Raw genomic sequence first — 21,322 nt, 5'->3', positions numbered from 1 at the left:
CAGAGATGTTCATGGAGTTATACAGAGAAGAGAAGAAGGAGGAAGGAGGCAGAGGTGGCCAGGAGGATAAAAGGGGGGCGTGAAAAGGAGGGAGACAGATCCAGCCAGTAATCAGTTCCCTAAGTGTTCTCCACCATCTGGAACACACAGAAATTCACAGAGTTGGGTAGAGTAGAGAGGGGTTAGGGAGGAGACACAGGCGACCTGGTGGAGAAAAAGGAGAGTCCAAAGGGAGAGAGAGCAGTCAAGCCAGTGATCTTTCTCCCTAGTGAAAAATGGGTACTGAAGATTGGGTTCTTAAAGGTACAAAATTGGTAACAAATACATAGAAGCAAAAATTAAAAATCTAGAGTAGAGTTTGGAATTTCAAAAATACAATGTTAAAGAAAAGAAGAAGGAAAAGAAAGAGAGAAAAAAAAAACAAACAAAAACAAAGTCGCAAAAATTATAAAGAAAATAAAGGTATAAAATTGATAACAAATACCAAAAAGCAAAAGTTAAAAATCTAGAGTGGAGTTTGGAATTTCAAAAATACAATGTTAAAAAAAAGAAGAAGAAAAAGAAAGAGAGAAAAAAAACAAACAAAACCAAACAAAGTTGCAAAAATTATAAAGAAAATATAGGTACAAAATGGATAACAAATACCAAAAAGCATAAACTAAAAATCTAGAGTAGAGTTTGGAATTTCAGGTATACAATGTTATATAAATGAAGAAGAGAAAGAAAGAGAGAGAAAAAAGTCACAAAAATTATAAAAAATAGGTACAAAATTGATAACAAATACCAAAAAGCTAAAATTAAAAATCTAGAGTAGAGTTTGGAATTTCAAAAATACAATGTTAAAGAAAAGAAGAAGGAAAAAAAACAAGGTCAAAAAAATTATAAAAAATATATATATGAAGTTTGCTTAAAAAAATAGGGTCTTTTTTTTTTGCAAAGTAATAGTAGGTTATAAAAGTGAAAATTAAAGGAATAATAGAGGACTTAAAATTTTTTAAAAAATTAAAAAAAAAAGAAAGAATGATCGTAAAAATAGTAAAAATATATCTAGGACTTTCTCTGGTTTTGTTGTGGGTATTGTGGGTTCAGTTCATTTTCGGCTAGTTCCTTGGTCCAACTTATACTTCTCAAGATCTATAGGCCCCTTCCAATGTAGACGGTACTAACCACAGGGTTTTAATCTATTGCCTGTAGCTTCCAAGGCGGTTCCCTCTGTTATAGCTTCTTCTGTTTGCTGGTCTCTTCAGTGTCTGGTTTCCACCCTGACACAAAGGGGACGGTGGAGGACACTTTTTTTTTTTTTTTTTTTAGGCTCACTTGTTCAGTCCCACTGTGGGGAGGGAGGGATGCTGCAAACAAATAACACTGGCATGTGCTCGCAGTGCCTCAGCCACACTGGGTCTGCCCCTGCTCACGGCGCGTGTAGCCTCCCTGTCCACACTGCTCAGGCTCTAGGTTGATCCGCTGGGAACTATCCGTGGCCGGCCTTGGGCTGCTTGCACCTCCCAGGTCCAAGCTGCTCAGGTTCAGGCACTCGGGTAGTCCTCAGAGGCGCAGACTCAGTTGGGCCTGCGTTTTGTGCCCTTCCCAGGTCTGAACAGCTCAGGTGATGAGGTGTTTGGCGAGCGTAATTGCTGCGACTTATCGCCTCCCTGCTGCTCGGTTATCTAGGTGTACAACCAGCGCACCTTCTCAGGTGGATGTTGACCGTCCAGACACCCAAGAAGTCTTAGTTAGCAAAGAAGCCTGCTTACAGTTTTATAGATAATGTCTCTCTGGGGCTGCGATTGCCCCCTTCCGGCTCTGACTGCCTGTCACCAGAGGGGGATGGTCTGCCGCTGACTATCTCTGTTCAGTCCTTTGTTCCGTGTGCGGGCCTGGCGGTGTCTTAGGTTAGGGCTGGCTTTTCGCGTGGTAGATATCCCACAGTCTGGTTTGCTAACCCACATTATTTCGTTCAGATAGCACTCGGGGTATTCAGGCCAGATCTTTACTCTAAGCGATGCAGCCTGCGCCGCGCCTCCCTGCCCAGCCCCCACTTGCTAGTGGCGTGTGCAGGCGTCTGCGCTGCTTCTCCACTGGGGGAGTTACTGTAGGGCTCGTAATCTGCGGGTTTTAATTGATTATTTATTTTTCCTCCCTGTTATGTTGCCCTCTGTGCTTCCAAGGCTCGGCACAGATTCGGCAGTGAGAAGGTTTCCTGGTGTTTGGAAACTTCTCTCTTTTTAAGACTCCCTTCCCGGGATGGAACTCCGTCCCTCCCTCTTTTGTCTCTTTTTTTGTTTTTTATATTTTTCCTACCTCTTTTCGAAGACTTGGGTTGCTTTTCTGGGTGCCTGATGTCCTCTGCCGGCATTCAGAAGTTGTTTTGTGGAATTTACTCGGCATTTAAATGTTCTTTTGATCAATTTGTGGGGGAGAAAGTGTTCTCCCTGTCCTACTCCTCCACCATCTTAGCTCCTCCCTCTGAAGTTTTTTTATGTACAGCAGAAATTAACTCAATATTTTAAATCATCTACCTTCAATTAAAAAAGGAAAAAAATCTTAAACTTTTTTAAACTGTGATTAAAACTTTTTGTTATGGAAAAATTTAGACATATATAAAATAAAAAGAATACTGTAATAATTCTGCATCCATTATCCAGCTTCAACAATAATCAACTCGTTGACTATTATCCATCTTTGACCACATGGACTGAAAAACGTGATCTCTATGCTACACGAACAGTCAAGCATCTAAAACATGGACCTGTTCAAAGGAAGAAGGGAAGGATAGGTATTGAAGAGCCATTATCAGTCTTTGCCATGGATAAGGACCTAATGATGGTTGACTGAATAAATCCCTAGGAGATCAGTTCAGTTCAGTCGCTCAGTCATGTCCAACTCTTTGTGACCCCATGGACTGCAGCATGCCAGGCCTCCCTGTCCGATGCCAATTCCTGGAGTTTACTCAAACTCATGTCCATTGAGTCAGTGATGCCATCCAACCATCTCATCCTCTGTCATTTCCTTTTCCTTCTGCCTTCAACCTTTCTCAGCATCAGGGTCTTTTCAAATGAGTCAGCTCTTCACATCAGGTGGCCAAAGTATTGGAGTTTCAGCTTCAACATCAGTCCTTCCAATGAATACTCAAGACTGTTTTCCTTTAGGATGGACTGGTTGGATCTCCTTGCAGTCCAAGGGACTCTCAAGAGTCTTTTCCAATACTACAGTTCAAAAGCATCAACTCTTTGGCGCTCAGCTTTCTTTATAGTCCACCTCTCATATCCGTACATGACTACTGGAAAAACCAAAGCTTTGACTAGATGAAACTTAGTTGGCAAAGTAATGTCTCTGCTTTTTAATAAGCTGTCTAGGTTGTTCATAACTTTTCTTCCAAGGAGCAAGCATCTTTTAATTTCATGGCTGCAGTCACCACCTGCAGTGATTTTGAGACCCCAAAATAAAGTCAGCCACTGTTTCCACTGTTTCCCCATCTATTTGCCATGAAGTGATGGGACCAGATGCCATGATCTTCGTTTTCTGAATGTTGAGCTTTAAGCCAACTTTTTCACTCTTCTCTTTCACTTTCATCAAGAGGCTCTTTAGTTCTTCTTTACTTTCTGCCATAAGGGTAGTGTCATCTGCATATTTGAGGTTATTGATATTTCTCCTGGCAATCTTGATTCCAGTTTGTGCTTCATCCATCCCAGCATTTCTCATGATATACTCTGCATATAAGTTAAATAAGCAGGATGACAATACACAGCCTTGATGTATACAGCTTTTCCTATTTGGAACCAGTCTGTTGTTTCATGTCCAGTTCTAACTGTTTCTCCCTGACCTGCATACAAATTTCTCAAAAGGCAGGTCAGGTGGTCTGGTATTCCCATCTCTTTAAGAATTTTCCACAGTTTGTTGTGGTCCACATAGTCAAAGGCTTTGGCATAGTCAATTAAACAGAAGTAGATATTTTTCTGGAGCACTCTTGCTTTTTCAATGATCCAACAGATGTTGGCAATTTGATCTCTGGTTCCTCTGACTTTTCTAAATCCAGCTTGAACATCTGGAAGTTCACGGTACAGGTACTGTTGAAGCCTAGCTTGGAGAATTTTGAGCATTACTTTCATGTGAGATGAGTGCAATTGTGAGGTATTTTGAGCATTCTTTGGCATTGCCTTTCTTTGGGATTGGAATGAAAGCTGATCTTTCCCAGTCCTGTGGCCACCGCTGAGTTTTCTAAATTTGCTGGCATATTGAGTGCAGCATTTTCACAGCATCATCTTTTAGGATCTGAAATAGCTCAACTGGAATTCCATCACCTCCACTAGCTTTGTTCATAGTGATGCTTCCTAAGGCCCACTTGGTTTCGCCTTCCAGGATGTCTGGCTCTAGGTTGGTGATCACACCATCGTGATTATCTGGGTCATGAAGATCTTTTTTGTACAGTTGTTTTGTGTATTCTCACCACCTCTTCTTAATATCTTCTGTTTCTGTTAGGTCCATACCATTTCTGTCCTTTATTGTGCCCATATTTGCATGAAATGTCCCTAGGAGATAACAAAGAACAATATAGAAAGAACTTGGATTTTTCACTCTGGACTCTCAAGTACATGTCTGGGATTAAGAGAAAAATAATCTTTCATTTTGTTAGATACACTATTTTGGGATCTCTTTTGTAATAGCTTAAGCCTTTATCTTTCTAAAACGGATTTCCTAACTGACCAGTTACCTCCAACTTCCCACTACAAAAAATAAGTTTGTATTTTTTTTTTAGTGTCTTAAGAAGCAAGTCTGTTATGTTTGAGAGGTACATTAGGTGCTCTATTAGGTACGAAAGAGCATATTCAAAGTTGGGATGCTCTGGATTTGACTTTCTGCTGGGCTTCTCCTGTGACCTATGTGTATGTGCTCATTCTTAAGATCAGCCAGGAACGTGTGGACATGTGAGCAGCCTCAGCCAGGAACATGCTTACTTCACACATGATTGAAGCTGGATGTGCTCAGCTGGGCAGCTGATTGGTGGTAGCGACAGTGGTGGTTAGAGCCTGCAGTAGGGAGCTCAAGGAGAACCAGGAAAAGCTGGCAGAGACTGAGTAGGAGCCCAGGGCAAGCCTGCGAGGAAGGAGGCCGAAGGAGGAACACAAGGAGTCTTGTAAAATATTATGATACAGGAAGAGGCTGTATGTATGATACAGGAAGAACCCACCAAAAAAAAGATACCTTATACCCAAAGAGAAAGGAGAAGCCAAAATGAGACTTTAGGAGGGGTGTAATCAAGTTAAAATCAAATCCTATGCCAGTCAGGTGGGCGGCCCACAAATTGGAGAATAATAATACCAAAGAAGTTCTCACACTGTTGTGAAAGTTCTGAGCTCTATGTCAGGCTTCCTAGCCTGATGATCTGACAAAGGGACTGAGAATCCCCAGGGAATCTGACTTTTAAGGGCAGCAGGATTTGATTACAGAACTTTCACTAGACTGGGGGAAACAGAGGCTCTTGGAGGGCATGAACAAAACCTTGTGTATGTCAGGATCCAGGGGAAAAAAGTAGTGACCACAGAGGAGACTGAGCCAGACCTGCCTGTGAATGTTTGAGGAGCTCGTGCAGAGGTGTGGGTCAACAGTGGCCTGCCTTGGGGACTGGGGCACTGGCAGCAATAGTCCTGGGAGGCATGTGTTGGCATAAGTCCTCTTGAAGTTCTCCAATAGCCCTACTATAGAGCCTGTGGGCTTCCCTTGTGGCTCAGATGGTAAAGCGTCTGCCTACAATGAGAGAGATCCAGGTTCAATCCCTGGGTTGGGAAGTTCCCCTGGAGAAGGAAATGGCAACCCACTCCAGTATTCATGCCTGGAAAATCCCTTGGACAGAGGAGCCCGGTAGGCTACAGTTCATGGGGTCGCAAAGAGTCGGACACGACTGAGCGACTTCACTTCATAGAGCCTGTAGACTCTGTAGACTGAGTTGCCTCAGGCCAAACAACTAACAGGGAGGGAGCACAACCCCACCCATCAGCAGGCAATTAGACGAAAATTTTCCTGAGCATAGCTCTGCCCGCCAGAAGATTCAGCTTTCTACACAGCCAGTCCCTCCCATCCTGGAAGCTTGCATAAGCCTTGAATTCTCATCCATCAGAAGGCAGTCAGAAGAAACAAGAACTACAATCCCACAGCCTCCAGGATAAAAACCACAATCCCAGAAAGCTAACCAAAATGATCACATGGATCACAGTATTGTGGCAAAGGGACTTGTGTAACTCAATGAAGCTATGACAAAACGTGGTCCACTGGAGAAGGGAATGGCAAACCACTTCAGTATTCTTGCCTTGAGAACCCCATGAACTGTATAAAAAGGCAAAAAGATATGACACCAGAAGATGAGCCTCCTAGGTCAGAATGTGTCCAATATACCACTGGGGAAGAGTAGAAAAATAGGTCCAGAAAGAGAGCTGGGCCAAAGCAGAAATGGTGCACAGTTGTGTGTGTGTCTGGTGGTGAAAGTAAAGTCCAATGCTATAAAGAGCAATATTGCATAGAGACCTGGAATGTTACGTCCATGAATCAAGGTAATTGGACATGGTCAACCAAGCTAGGTAGCATATTGAAAAGCAGAGACATCACTTTGCCAACAAAGGTCCGTCTAGTCAAGGCCATGGTTTTTCCAGTGGTCATGTATGGATGTGAGAGTTGGACTGTGCAGAAAGCTGAGTGCTGAAGAATTGATGTTTTTGAACTGTGGTGTTGGAGAAGACTCTTGAGAGTCCCTTGGACTGCAAGGAGATCCAACCAGTCCATTCTAAAGGAGATCAGCCCTGGGTATTGTTTGGAAGGAATGATGCTAAAGCTGAAACTCCAGTACTTTGGCCACCTCATGCGAAGAGTTGACTCATTGGAAAAGACTCTGATGCTGGGAGGGATTGGGGGCAAGAGGAGAAGGGGATGACAGAGGATGACATGGCTGGATGGCATCACTGACTCGATGGATGTGAGTCTGAGTGAACTCCAGGAGATGGTGATGGACAGGGAGGTCTGGCGTGCTGTGATTCATGGGGTCGCAAAGAGTTGGACATGACTGAGCGACTGAACTGAAGCAGGATGTGGCAAGAGTGAACATCAACGTTTTAGGAAACAGTGAACTAAAATGAACAGGAATGGGTGAATTTAATTCAGATGACCATTATATCTATTATTGTGGGCAAAATTCCCTAGAAGAAATGGAGTAGCTCTCATAGTCAACAAAAGAGTCTGAAATGCAGTACTTGGATGCAGTCTTAAAAAGGACAGGATGATCTCAGTTCCTTTCCAAGGCAAACCATTCAACATCACAGTAATCCAAGTTAATGTGCCAACACTAGAGCCAAAGAAGCTTAAGTTGAATGGTTCTATGAAGACCTACAAGATTTTCTAGAACTAACACCAAAAAAAAAAAAAAAAAAGTCCTTCTCATCATAAGGGATTGAAATGCAAAAGTAGATAGTCAAGAGAGACCTGGCGTAACAGGCAAGTTTGGCCTTGGAGTACAAAGTGGGCAGGGCAAAGTTTTGCCAAGAGAACCCACTGGTTATAGCAAACAGCTCCTTCCAACAACACAAGACAACTCTATACATGGACATCACCAGATGGTCAATACTGAAATTGATTATAGTCTCTGCAGCTTAAGATGGAGAAGCTCTATATGGTCAGCAAAAACAAGACCTAGAGCTGACTGTGGCTGAGATCATGAACTCCTTATTGCAAAATTCAGACTTAAATTGAAGAAAGTAGGGAAAACCACTAGGCCATTCAGGTATGATCCTGATGATAGTAGTATCAAATCTCTTATGATAATATGGTGGAGGTTACAAATAGATTCCAGTGTTGTTGTTCAGTTGATATGAAGTATCTAACTCTTTGTGACCCCATGGACTGCAGCATGCCAAGCCCCTCTGTTCCCCTGTCTCCTGATGTTTGCTCAAATTCATGTCCATTGAGTTGGTGATGTTATCTAACCATCTCATCCTTCACCTCCCCTTTCTCTTTTTGCTTTCGATCTTTCCCAGCATCAGGGTCTTTTCCAATGAGTCGGTTCTTCACATCAGTGGCCAAAGGGTTGAGCTTCAGCTTCAGTATCAGTTCTTCCAATGGATATTCAGGGTTGATTTCCTTTAGGATTGACTGGTTTGATATCCTTGCTGTCCAAGGGACTCTCAGGAGTCTTCTCCAGCACCACAATTAAAAAGCATCAATTCTTCAACGCTCAGGTTTCTTTATGGTCCAACTCTCATATCCATACATGACTCCTGGAAGAACCATAGCTTTGAATATATGGACCTTTGGTGGCAGAAAGTAATGTTTCTGCTTTTTAATATACTGTCTAGGTTTGTCATAGCTTTCATTCCAAGGAGCAAGCAACTTAAAAAATTTTAATTGAAGGATAATTGCTTTACCGAATTTTGTGGTTTTCTGTCACACATCAACAAGAATCAGCCAGAGGTACACCCATGTCCCCTCCCTCCTGAACCTCTTTCCCATTTCCCTTCCCACCCCTCCCTTCAGCCTGTCACAGAGTCCCTGTTTGACTTCCCTGAGTGACACAGCTAATTCTTATTGGCTATCTATTTTACATATGGTATTGTAAGTTTCCATGTTACTCTCTCCATACATCTCATCTTCTCCCTCCTCCCCTCCCCCCATATCCATAGGTCTGTTCTCTATGTCTGTTTCTCCACTGATGCCCTGAAAATAAATTCATCAGTACCATCTTTTTAGAGTCCATATATATATATGTGTCAATATATGATGTTTATATTTCTCTGACTTACTTCACTCTGTACAATAGGCTCTAAGTTTGTCCCTCTCATTAGAAATAATTCATGTGCATCATTCCTTTTTATGGCTGAGCAGTATTCCATTGTATATATGTACCACAGCTTCTTTATCCATGCATCTGTTGATGGACATCTAGGTTGGCAAGCGATTTTTAATTTCATGGCTGCAGACATTGTCTGCAGTGATTTTGGAGCCCAATAAAATAAAACCTGTCATACTTCCACTTTTCCCCATCTGTTTGCCATGAAGTGATGGGACAAATGCTATGATATTAGTCTTTTGAGTGTTGAGTTTTAAGACAGTATTTTCACTCTCCTCTTTTACTCCATAAACAAACTCTTTAGTTCCTCTTCATTTTCTGCCATTAGAGTGATATCATATGCATATCTGAGATTGTTGATATTTCTCCTGGCAATCTTGATTCCAATTTGTGATTCACCCAGCCCAACAATTCACATGATGTACTCTGTATAGAAATTAAATAAGCAGGGTAACAATATATAGACTTGATGTACTCCTTTCCAAATTTTGAACCAATCTGTTGTTCCATGTCTGGTTCTAACTGTTGCTTCTTGACCTGCATACAGGTTTCTCAGAAGACTGGTAAGGTGATCTGGTATTCCCATCTCATTAAGAACTTTCCATAGTTTTTTGTGTTCCACATAGTCAAAGGCTTTAGCGTAATCAATGAAGCAGAAGTAGATGGTTTTCTGGAATCCCTTTGCTTTTTCAATATTCAGTGAATGTTGACCATTTGATCTCTGGCTCCTCTGCCTTTTCTAAACCAGCAGGTACATCTGGAAATTCTCAGTTCACCTACGGCTGAAACCTAGCTTGAAGAATTTCGAGCATAACCTTACTAGCATGTGAAATGAGCAAAATTTTATAGTAGTTTGAACATTCTTTGGCATTGCCTTTCATTGGGATTGGAATGAAAGCTGACCTTTTCGAATCCTGTGGTGACGGCTGAGTTTTCCATATTTGCTGACATATTGAGTGCAGCACTTTAACAGCACCTTCTTTTAGGATTTGAGATAGCTCAGCTGGAATTCCATCATCTCCACCTTAGATGGAGGGGATCTAAAGTTGGCTGAAATCATCTCCTTCCTCAAGGAATAGTAGGGAAGATAAGATAAACATTAAGAATTAATTAAAATGCAAGCTATAGTGTCATAAATATCATGAGAGAGATTAGAAATGTGCCCTGAGTGTTCGTAAGAGGGAAGATAATTTATATTTGGTGGGGGAGCTGTGGGAAAAAGCACTCAAGGAAAGATTCATGAGAGGAGTAACAGTGACATTTCAGTTTGCTTTGCAGTATTGGTGTGGGATTCTGACAAGTAGAGATGTGTGATGGGAAAAAGACAGCCAGGGCAGGAGCTCAAAGTATTTGAAATGAATGACTTGAAGGGGGTTTGAGTTATTTCCTTACCTCTGAGATAAGAAAATACCTTTCACAAATTGCTGTGAGAGGAACTCTTTCTGAAAACAATACAGGAGGAGAGCTGAGCAATGGAAGAATCTGGACCCCCTGGGGCCTTGTTGTTGGGACTCAATTTCATTACTGCTACTTCTTGTTTGATCATTAAGGAGGATGATTGCAGAACTTTATTCTAATTTGATTATGAGAAATGCAAAAGAAGGGTAATCAGGAGATTTGAGTCCTAAATCTGTTTCTGCTTCTCATTGGTGGGCCAAAGCCGGGCAAGTCATCTCTGCCTCTGTGGCTCAGTTTCCTCATTATTAAATGAAGGTTTTGGTCTAGTCATTTTTCTGAGATCTCTTCCTGCTTCGACATTCCAAAGCAAGTATTCCAAAGCTTCAATTTAAATTGCCCATTTCTGTATTAGCCAAGTTATATTTTCTAATTCCCTCTTCTTACCCTATATACCCACTGGAGTTTTGGCATTTAGACCATATTCCTCTTGTCTCAGAGCCCAGCAGCTCCCTAATGAAGGCCCCATAGCCTGTGTAGGGACATATAGGGCTGGGCAAATGGTGGGCAGGACATCCCTCTCCTATACTTAATGACAAGTAAGTCCCAAGAAATAACTTGGTATTCATCCTATGATTTTAGTCTGAATTTGAACATAATGTAACACATCTCCCAGAGGGTACTGTATAATTTCCCTCCCTAGTCATGGGGTAAAAGACTTTCCTCCAAGTCTACAGGGTTGTAGGAATAATCCCTGTATGTGGTTGGGTTGTATGTGAAGACAGGATTGAATGGCCCTTCCTCCCACTGATCTCATACATCTACTGAACTTTGCCTCAGTTTCAGCCTCAAGAAGGCATATGCTCTGGAAAATGTAAAGCATAAGCTTCTCCAAATGGGAAATGCAGCTGAAGCTGGGACTGTTTTGCTCGGCTCTACATCCTTGGCCTTCATCTACAGAGAAATATCCTCATCTTGGAAATTTCCCCTGGGCGTGTACTTCATATGAGGCCATGATTTTCAGAGGGCTTTGCTGAAGGGAACTGACAACTGAGGAGGGGATCTTAGCCTGAGGGTCAAAGGATCAAGAAGAGATAGAATTCAGAGAGCTGGCATGAAAGTGGTCTTGGCTGATGTTGACCTGTCAGTATCTGGATGGAACAATTGCTGTTGTCTTTCTGAGAACTCTTTGGAGCTGAAGGGGAGATGGGGTAGAAGCTGAACATTTGTTCTGCTTTCTCCAACCACTTCTCCTTCCTTTAGGCCTGAACACCAGTCAAGCATCTGAAGTGGTCCAGGCTCAGGTGGGTGGTGGAGAGATTCAAGTCAGGGGTTCTCACAGTGCACAGGTTTCAGCGAGCTTTTGGGAGGAACACCCAGGATGATGTCTCAAAATATGGACCCTTTTTCTTCCTTTCTATCCCAATCTCTCCTCCATGCTACTTTCCTCTGACATCTGTATTGTTGTGAAGGCAGCAATTTTACTAAACAAAATTAAATGTTTCTTTTCATATGTTCCTTCTCTCTTATTCATTTTTTTTTTTTTGCACTCTAATTGTTAGCCAATTAAGTGACAGGACCTATTAGACACTGGGAATATGGAAGGCTTAGACATGGTTTTGCTCTCAAGACTTACACTTCATTTTAAAATTTTATTTATTTATTTAGGTAAATTTTTTTATTTTAGTAACTTCAACTTCAGTGTACATTAACTTTCTGGATATTAGTTCCTTGTTTAAAATGAATGCGATGAGACAGAACTCTGTAAGACCTTTTATGCCATGTGTTTCTGTCTGATTGCTAAATATCATACCTTGGTCTGCTATATTCCAAGGCTTACAGGTAGATAGTCCCTTCTATATCCTAAGATCATACAAGAGAAAGGACTCCTCAGACTGATCCACCGTTCATTCCTTCATTCACTCCATAATCAACAAATAGTTATGGAGGATTTACTGTTTCCTATGTTCTACTTTCAGTTCAGTTCAGTTGCTCAGTCGTGTCCGACTCTTTGTGACCCCATGAACCACAGCACGCCAGGCCTCTCGTCCATCACCAACTCCCAGAATTCACCCAAACTCATGTCCATTGAGTCGGTGATGCCATCTAACCATCTCATAACCTGTCGTCCTCTTCTCCTCCTGCCTTCAATCTTTCTCAACATCAGGGTCTTTTCAAATGAGTCAGCTTTTCGCATCAGGTGACCAAAATATTGGAGTTTCAGCTTCAACATCAGTCCTTCCAATGAACACCCAGGACTGATCTCCTTTAGGATGGACTGGTTGGATCTCTTTGCAGTCCAAGGGACTCTCAAGAGTCTTCTCCAACACCACAGTTCAAAAGCATCAATTCTTCGGTGCTCAGCTTTTTTATGATTCAACTCTCACATCCATACATTACTATAGCCTTGACTAGACGGATCTTTGTTGACAAAGTAATGACTCTGCTTTTTAATATGCTGTCTAGGTTGGTCATAACTTTCCTTCCAAGGAGTAAGCGTCTTTTAATTTCATGGCTGCAATCACCATCTGCAGTGATTTTGGAGCCCCCCCAAAATAAAGTCAGCCACTGTTTCCACTGTTTCCCCATCTATTTGCCATGAAGTGACAGGACCAGATGCCACAATCTTAGTTTTCTGAATGTTGAGCTTTAAGCCAACTTTTTCACTCTCCTCTTTCACTTCCATCAAGAGGCTCCTTAGTTCTTCTTCACTTTCTGCTATAAGGGTAGTGTCATTTGCATATCTGAGTTTATTGATATTTCTCCCAGAAATCTTGATTCCAGCTTGTGCTTCTTCCAGCCCCAGCGTTTCTCATGATGTACTCTGCATAGAAGTTAAATAAGCAGGGTGACAATATACAGCCTTGACGTACTCCTTTTCCTATTTGGAACTAGTCTGTTGTTCCATGTCCAGTTCTAACTGTTGCTTCCTGACTTGCATACAGGTTTCTTAAGAGGCAGGTCAGGTGGTCTGGTATCCCCATCTCTTTAAGAATTTTCCCTAGTTTATTGTCATTCACACAGTCAAAGGCTTTGGCATAGTCAATGAAGCAGAAATAGATGTTTTTCTGGAACTCTCTTGCTTTTTTGATGATCCAGTGGATGCTGGCAATTTGATCTCTGGTTCCTCTGCCTTTTGTGAAATCAAGTTTCTCTGGAGCTGTAGGTTTTGGCAGGGAGTTTTCAGTATGGGAACAAAGGAGGAGCTGGCTCTCACTACTAAGATGGAATTCTCCCGAAAGCAAGTGGTAAATTTTCTAGTGGTCAGATTTCAACTTTGTCTATAGACAAAGTAAAGGAGTGAGAGCAAGGCAAAAGGGAGGGGCTGAATAGGCAGGAAATGAGAGGGGAAAGCAATAGCTGTGGAGACGGCTGGGGATCTGTGAAGATAATCTTTACTCTCCCGACCTCCAGTTTTATGGAGAGATAACTGACGTAAATTACTGTATAAGTCTGTATAATTTCAAGGCATATAGCAGGAGGTTCTGACATACATATATAAATGAGTATGACAATAGGTTCAGTTAATATCCATCATCACAAAACTCCAAACTGGGAAAACCTGAAGATTCCCTCTGATGGAGAAAATTTTCACACATTGAGTTTTGGGGAAGTCATTTGGACTAATACATTGTTCAGCCTGAATTTTATGTGGCGAGCCTGTCAGCCATACACAGCATATCTGCTTCAATCATTAAGGTAAAGAAAGAATGTCTGTTATGAAGACAAGGATAAAAATCTCTCTCCTTATGACATCCATATTAACATTCCCTGAAAGATAAGGTTCCATTTCCAGACATGACCATCATGCTGTCTCACTCTATATTTACTAAACTTCTCTCTTTTGGAAACTTGAAGGAATACACCCCTGTCACGTTTGACGTATGTTCTGTGCTCCGATAAGTTATATTACTATTCAAAAAAAAAAAAAAAAAGATTCCACTGAGCAGTTTCCCAGAGTTATCTGAGAAGCTGTCTCCTGGGCTACAGTCCTCACTGGGACTCAAATATAACTCTTTTCTATTCCTAAAAAGTCCATCATGTCCAAAAAATAAATATATAAAAGACAGAAAAGCAAAACAAAAGACAAAAACTTTTTTCCTTGTGATGAGAACTCTTAGGATTTACTCTTAACATATTTCCTGTGTATCATACAGTGGTGATAATTAGTCATTATGTTGTACTTACATCCCTAGTACTTACCTTACACTGAAAATTTGTACTTTTTATCACCTTCCTCCAATTCCGTTTCTTCCTACTTTGCACTCCTGACAACTACATGTTTGTTTTCTGTGAGTTTGGTTTCTCCCTAGGTTCTGCACGTGAGATCATACAGTGTTTGTGTTTCTTTGACTTATTTCCCTGAGTATAATGCCTTCAGTGTCCATCCATGTTGTCACAAACGGTAGAATTTCCTCATTTTTATGGCTGGATAATACTCAGTTGCTTTTCCATGCCTTCTTTATCCATTCACCCATTAAGAAAACCTAGATTCTTTTCCATATGTTGACTGTTGTAAATAATGCTGCTATGAACATGGGTGTGTAGATATCTTTTTAAGTTAGTATTTTCATATCCTTTGAATATATTCCCAGAAGTGGAATTGCTGGGGCATAGGGTGGTTCTGTTTTTAGTTTTTTGAGAATTCCTCTGTATGGTTTTTGAGAAGATTTTCCTGTGTGGTGACTGGGTCATCTGTGGAGGAGTGCCATCAGTTCTGTGGAGGTTTCCCCATCCTGCTTGACTGGATGAGGGCACAGGGGTCAGAGGAACTAAGGCTTCTGTTGTGGAGAAGAATTCATGCTGAGATAGCTTAAAAGTGAAGCTCTCTATCTCCTCTTCCTTCTCTTGACTTTTTCCTCGATTACGAGGAGGCAGTAGAGCCTGGCTTAGAAGGTGAGCCTGGGCTTCCTGGCCAGCATCCTCTTAAGAGCTGCCTTCACCTCCTGGTTCTTCAGACTGTAGATAAGGGGGTTCAGTAGTGGGGTCACCACACTGTACTGCATGGATAGCACTTGCTCCAGGGCTGAGCCAGAAGCTGGAGTCATGTACCTTGAAGGGAATTGCACAAAGGAATAAAATGAGCTCAGGACAGTGGCCACAATGCCATTGCCAGCCAAAGTCCATCCCATCCCAGACTGGCCCAGAGGGTCCCAGAGCTGAGTCAACTATCAACTCGAAATGTCTGTATTATCAACTATCAACTAGACATGGCTGTATTATTAGTGAGAAGTCAGTTATTTTTGCCTTCAAATGCCTCCATACAAGAGTGATATTATGCAAAATGTTAGAGGAGTTTCCAAAGAAAAAGGAAGTTCTTGAGCATATCAAATGGTACAGGTTAGACTAGAACTAAAGAAAATTTCAGGCATTTCTGTAGCACTTCACAGTTTTCAAAGTGACTTTCCTTAATAGTTATGATGATAATATGAGGATTTTTTTCCCTCTTCTTTTCCCTATATATGCATGTTCCAATCTTGTGATGATTGTTCCTTACAAAACTAAATGCTAGTCCAATAATGCTATCATTTTCCTAACATTTATGACTCTGAGAAATACCCCCAAATCACAGCACATTATTTTTCTAATGCTTAGTGGAACAATCATTTGTCCTTTTAAGCACATTTGTCTTTGGCTTAGAAAATAACCCAAGCTATGTAATAAAAATGAAAGATAAATATGTGTTCAGCATGAGATATGAATCCAAAATAGTAACACTAAAATTTTTAGTGTATCTTAAGTGTCACAAGGAGTATTTCCCAAAGAAGCATTAAATTTTATTTTTTTTTGCAATAGTGCCATTTTCTTTGTGGGTTTTGCATGCTTAGTTAAAAAAGATACTCATTTTATTCTAATTTTTAATCTTTTAGTTTATTCCTCCAAACATTTCTGTGAAGCGGGTGGGAGTAACTTTATTATATCTTTATGGCAAATGAGGAAACTGAGACAAAGAAAGCTGGAGAGATTTGCTCTCAGGCTCAAGTGAACTCTTCTAGATCATTCCTTATCCTTTCCCACTCCTGACTTCTCTCCAAGTAACAACCAGATGAAGAAAGTATGGAGTAACTTGTGCAAATCCATCTCCAGTTCACTTGGAAAGAGCACAGGCCATTGGTTACTTTGTTTCCTGGGAATGAGGATTCATCAACTACAGCTGTTTATGTTTGAGAGAAACTTGGTAGAAAAGGGGTGGAGGTTTCAAGTCGGTGAGACTTGTTTTATAGTTTGATTTGATTCCTAGCTTGTTCCGGCAACTTTGATAAAGTACTTGGTTACTTTGGAAACTCAGGTTTCTAAATGGAAAATGAGGTTAATAATATTTCTTTTGTGATGTAATACATATTAAAATTTGGAGAAGGAAATGGCAACCCATTCCAGTATTCTTGCCTGGAGAATCCCATGGACGGAGAAGCCTGGTAGGCTGCAGTCCATGGGGTCGCACAGAGTCGGACACGACTGAAGCGACTTAGCAGCAGCACATATTAAAATTGAGCTTAACTGTGTAAAAATTCAACTCTCAGAAAGACAATGGATGTTTTATAATTCACACATCTAGTCCAGAAAAGAGCCATAAATAGGACCCAGGACTTCTGAAATTCCAGTACAACTCTTTTCCTGCTACTTTGCAATGTTTTGTTCTGTAGATCAAGGTTACGTTAGAGTGACAAATATCCTGCATTTACATTTCGGAGGTGTAACAATGACATACCTGAAAATTCCTGAACCGTAAAAGATGGTGACCACAAGAACATGAGATGAGCAGGTAGAGAAGATCTTGTTCTGACCTGAGGCAGAGTCGATCCCCAAGCCTGTCATGATGATATGAGTGTAAGAAACCAGCACTAGGACAAAGGTGCCAAGGCCCAGGACCACCATGGTGGTCAGGATGGAGGCAACGCTCATGTAGGGGTCAGAACAGGCCAACAGGAGCACTGGAGGAAACTCGCAGGCAAAACTGCGGATGAGGTTGGGGCCACAGAAATCCTGCTGAGCCAGGAGGATGGTGTTAAGTAGGCCAGTCCCCATTCCTATGGCCCAGGAGGCTCCCACGAGGCCAGTACATATCTTCTTGTTCATAGTCACCACATATGACAGCGGGTGGCACACAGCCTGGTACCGATCATAGGCCATGACTGAAAGGAGGCAGGTTTCAGTGCCCCCTGAAAATATGACCAAGGAGATCTGGGTGAAACACTCTAGGAGGGATATAGTCTTCTGCTTGGAAAGCAGGTTCTCTAGCAGCTTAGGCACAATGACTGAGGCATAGAAAGCATCCAGGAAGGAGAGGTGACTGAGGAAGAAGTACATGGGGGTGTGGAGATGGGAGTCAGTCCTGATCACCAGCAGCATCAGCAGGTTCACTATGAGAGTCAGGAGGTAAATCACCAGGAATGTTACAAAGAGTATTGCCTGGATCTGAGGGTTGTTGGATAGTCCTTGGAGAACAAACACAGTGACTCTGGTTGTGTTCCCAACTTCCATGGAACATTAGAGATTCCCTTCAGAGGGACAAGAACAGAAAAGAATGTTCCAGGGTGCTAATAGTCTCAGAGCATGGCTGGGAATGAGGTGTCATGAATAAAGCTTTAGGACTGACCAAGGACAGTTCGTGTAGCAGGGACAACCTAGCCATGTCAGATCTCATCAACCCTGCCCAGCTCAGGGCAATAATCTATTGGATAAGGTGGAGAAGGTGAGAAGGAAGAGTGTAGAGAATCAAACCTAGAAAGGAAGGAGAAGAGAAAGGACATTATTCAGACTGAAGAAGGAAACAAAGGGAGTGGAAATAGTCTCCAGAGCACTGAGAAGTGCTGTTCTCGTTACAAAAGCAACAGAGTTCAAACCACAGGAAGCCTCACAGGCATAGTGAGTAAGCAATAAAGATTTTGGCCAGCCATCTGACTGGTAGTCCACGATGCATGTTGAATGATTAATAGAAGTATTGTGGCAGTTGATGGTGGCACAGGACCTTTCTCTCTCACTGTAAGTTCATGAACAAGTCATTTGCACTTCTTATTTAAAAAAAAAAACAGTCTTGGAAAACTTTAGATGGTTTCTAAAGTCCATACCATCTTAGAAATTCTGAAGAACGCGGATGAACTTCCCTAATGGGCCAATGGCTGAGACGCTGCCCTCCCAATGCAGGCAGCCAAGGCTCAAACCTTGGTCAGGTGACTAGATCCCACCTGCCTCAACTAAGTGTTCTCACAGCACCACTAAAAATCCCCCATACCTCAAAACGAAAATTTAAGATCTTGAGTGTCACAACTAAGACTCAGTGCAGCCAAATAAATAAATAAAAATGAACAAATATTTAAACAAAACAGATTGGAGACAATCTTCCTTGGATATCTCTGGTACTAAATGGAAATTTCTCTCCTTCTGTGTCAACCCATACAGAAGTGGCAGAGTCATAGTCTGGTTTCATGGGAGCCAGGCATGAGGAAGCCCTCAAGTTGGAGGCGAGGGCTGTGCGCATCAGTTATTCCAACAGTTTCCCATTCCAGGATTTCTGTGCATTTATAATGTTCACTGTTTGCACTGTAATCTCAGGACTTAACGCTAGAGTCTATGGAAACAATGAATTCTCTGAGTTGGTACCAGAGGATTTGGATAAAGCCAAGTCAAATTTGAACCACCTTCTGTGCATCACAGAGACAGTAATGTGACAGTAAAAAAAAGAGCAGAGAAAAAAAGACTCCCTAGAATACCTGGTAAGATGGACAGTGAGAGGGGTTAGTCCAGACCACAGGAACACCAAGTGATGGCCTCTCTCCCCTTGGAGGCTAACTCAAGAGGATGGTGAATGAGGATCTAGTTACTATTTGTGGCTTGTACACTCACAAGTTCCCAGATTGGATAGTTTTAGGAGAAGATGTAGCTGAATGAGAAGGATATTTTTCTTCACCTGGGTTCCTTCGGCTAACAAGAAATGTTCTTAGAGGAGGATACCTGAATGGCATTCTTTTTAACACTGGAGCAAAGCCACAGATATAAGTAAGGCTTCATGTGGTTCCTTCAACTTTCCCTTAGAAGATGCAGAGGCGGGGCTTCTGAGCAAGGAAATATTCCTATATCCTTCTGTCCAATGGGATGACTTTTGACTCTGCCTCCAGAATAACAATGGCTAGAGGGACTTTATGTCAGCTTTAGACCTTGGAGAGTGTCTAAAGGGTCCCTGGAGAGGCCCTTAGGAAGGAGGCATGCTCTGATCTGAATGAGTTCTCCAGGGCCAGCTATTTCTTCCCTGTATTAGTCTTGTTTCAGAGAGTTGCATCATCTAACAGGTACCCTTGGGTGGCCAATAATTTCTAAAGAAAAAATATAATGAGTTCTAAGGTTTCTTATTTCAAAGCTTGGAATTCCTACCCTTCTTCCCTCCCTCTTTCCATTCTTTCTCATTTTGTTATACTTTAAATAATATTTGTGCTTATAAAATAAAATAATGAAACATTTAAGATGAAAAAAGATATTGAAGTTATTTTATACACTTCTATATAACCAAGAGATCACTGAACAAATTTAAAAAGAAATAAAAATACCTAGAAGCAAATGACAACAAAAACATGATGACCCAAAACCTCTGGGATGCAGCAAAACACTTCTAAGAGAGAAGTTGATAGCAATACAATCCTACCTCTAGAAATGAGAAATACATCATATAAGCATCCTAACCTTACATCTACTGCATCTAGAAAAAGAAGAACGAAAACCCCCCACAGTTAGTAGAAGTAAAGAAATCATAAAAACCAGAGCAAAACTAAATGAAATAGAAATGAAGAAAAAGAAAGCAAAGATCAATAAGACTAAAAGCTATTTCTTTGAGAAGATAAACAAAATTGATAAACCATTAGCCAGACTCATAAAGAAAAAAAGGGAGAGGACTCAAATCAATCAAATTAGGAATGAAAATGGAGAAGTTATAGCAGACAATGCAGAAATACAAAAGATTCTAAGAGACTACTACCAGCAAATATATGCCAATTAAATGGGCAACCTTAAAGATACAGACAAATTCTTAGAAAAGTACAACCTTCCGAAATGAACCAGGAAGAAATAGAAACTATGAGCAGACCAATCAAAAGCACTGAAATGGAATCTATGAAAAAGATCTTCCAACACAAAAGCTCAGGGTCGGAAGCTTTCATAGGTGAATTCTATCAAAAGTTTAGAGAAAAGCTAACACTTATTCTTCTTAAACTCTTTCATTAAATTACAGAGGGAGTAACACTCCCAAACTCATTCTACGAGGCCACCATCACCCTGATAACAAAACCAGACAAAGATACCATAAAAAAAGAATTACAGGCCCATATCACTGATGAACTGGATATGGAACAAAGGACTGGTTCAAAATGGGAAAGGAGTATGCCAAGGCTGTATATTGTCACCCTGCTTATTTAACTTATATGCAGAGTACATCATGCTAAATGCCAGGCTGGATGAAGCAGAAACTGGAATCAAGATTGCTGGGAGAAGTATCAAGAACCTCAGATATGCAGATGACACCACCCTAATGGCAGAAGGCAAAGAGGAACTAAAGAGCCTCTTGATGAAAGTGAAAGAGGAGAATGAAAAAGCCGGCTTAAAACTCAACGTTCAGAAAACCAAGATCATGGCATCCGGTCCCATCACTTCATGGCAAATAGATGGGGAAACAATGCAAACAGTGACAGACTTCATTTTCTTGGGCTCCAAAATCACTGTGGATGGTGACTGCAGCCATGAAATTAAAAGACGCTTGTTCTTTGGAAAAAAACTATGACAAACCTAAATAGCATATTAAAAAGCAGACACATCACTTTGCCAACAAAGGTCTGTCTAGCCAAAGCTATGGTTTTTCAAGTAGTCATGTAGGGATCTGAGAGTTGGACCATAAGGAATGTTGAGGGCCAATGAACTGATGCTTTTGAACTGTGGCGCTAGAGAAGACTCTTGAGAGTCCCTTAGACTGCAAGGAGATCCAACCAGTCTATCCTAAAGGAAATCAGTCCTAAATATTCATTGGAAGGACTGATGCTGAAGCTGAAACTCTGATCCTTTGGGCACCTGATGGGAAAAGCCGACTCATTGGCAAAGACCCTGATGCTGGGAAAGATT

The 21,322-nt window shown here is 41.4% G+C and overlaps 1 protein-coding gene across 1 annotated transcript; it reads right to left on the bottom strand.

The window, feature by feature from the left end:
• Positions 1 to 15,111: 15,111 nt before the first annotated feature.
• On the bottom strand, positions 15,112 to 17,704 carry LOC129650658 (olfactory receptor 8S1-like). Its single transcript, XM_055579388.1, has 2 exons — positions 16,932 to 17,704; positions 15,112 to 15,274 (listed from the first exon to the last, which is right to left on the bottom strand). Exons 1-2 carry the CDS (start codon positions 17,702 to 17,704, stop codon positions 15,112 to 15,114), a joined length of 936 nt encoding a protein of 311 aa, XP_055435363.1.
• Between the last annotated feature and the right edge of the window lie 3,618 nt (positions 17,705 to 21,322).

This window comes from Bubalus kerabau, chromosome 1 (genome assembly GCF_029407905.1).
Source record: "Bubalus kerabau isolate K-KA32 ecotype Philippines breed swamp buffalo chromosome 1, PCC_UOA_SB_1v2, whole genome shotgun sequence".
Lineage (NCBI taxonomy): Eukaryota > Metazoa > Chordata > Mammalia > Artiodactyla > Bovidae > Bubalus > Bubalus kerabau.
Note: the sequence above shows the minus strand (reverse complement) of the source record. Positions and strands in the feature narration are given on the sequence as shown.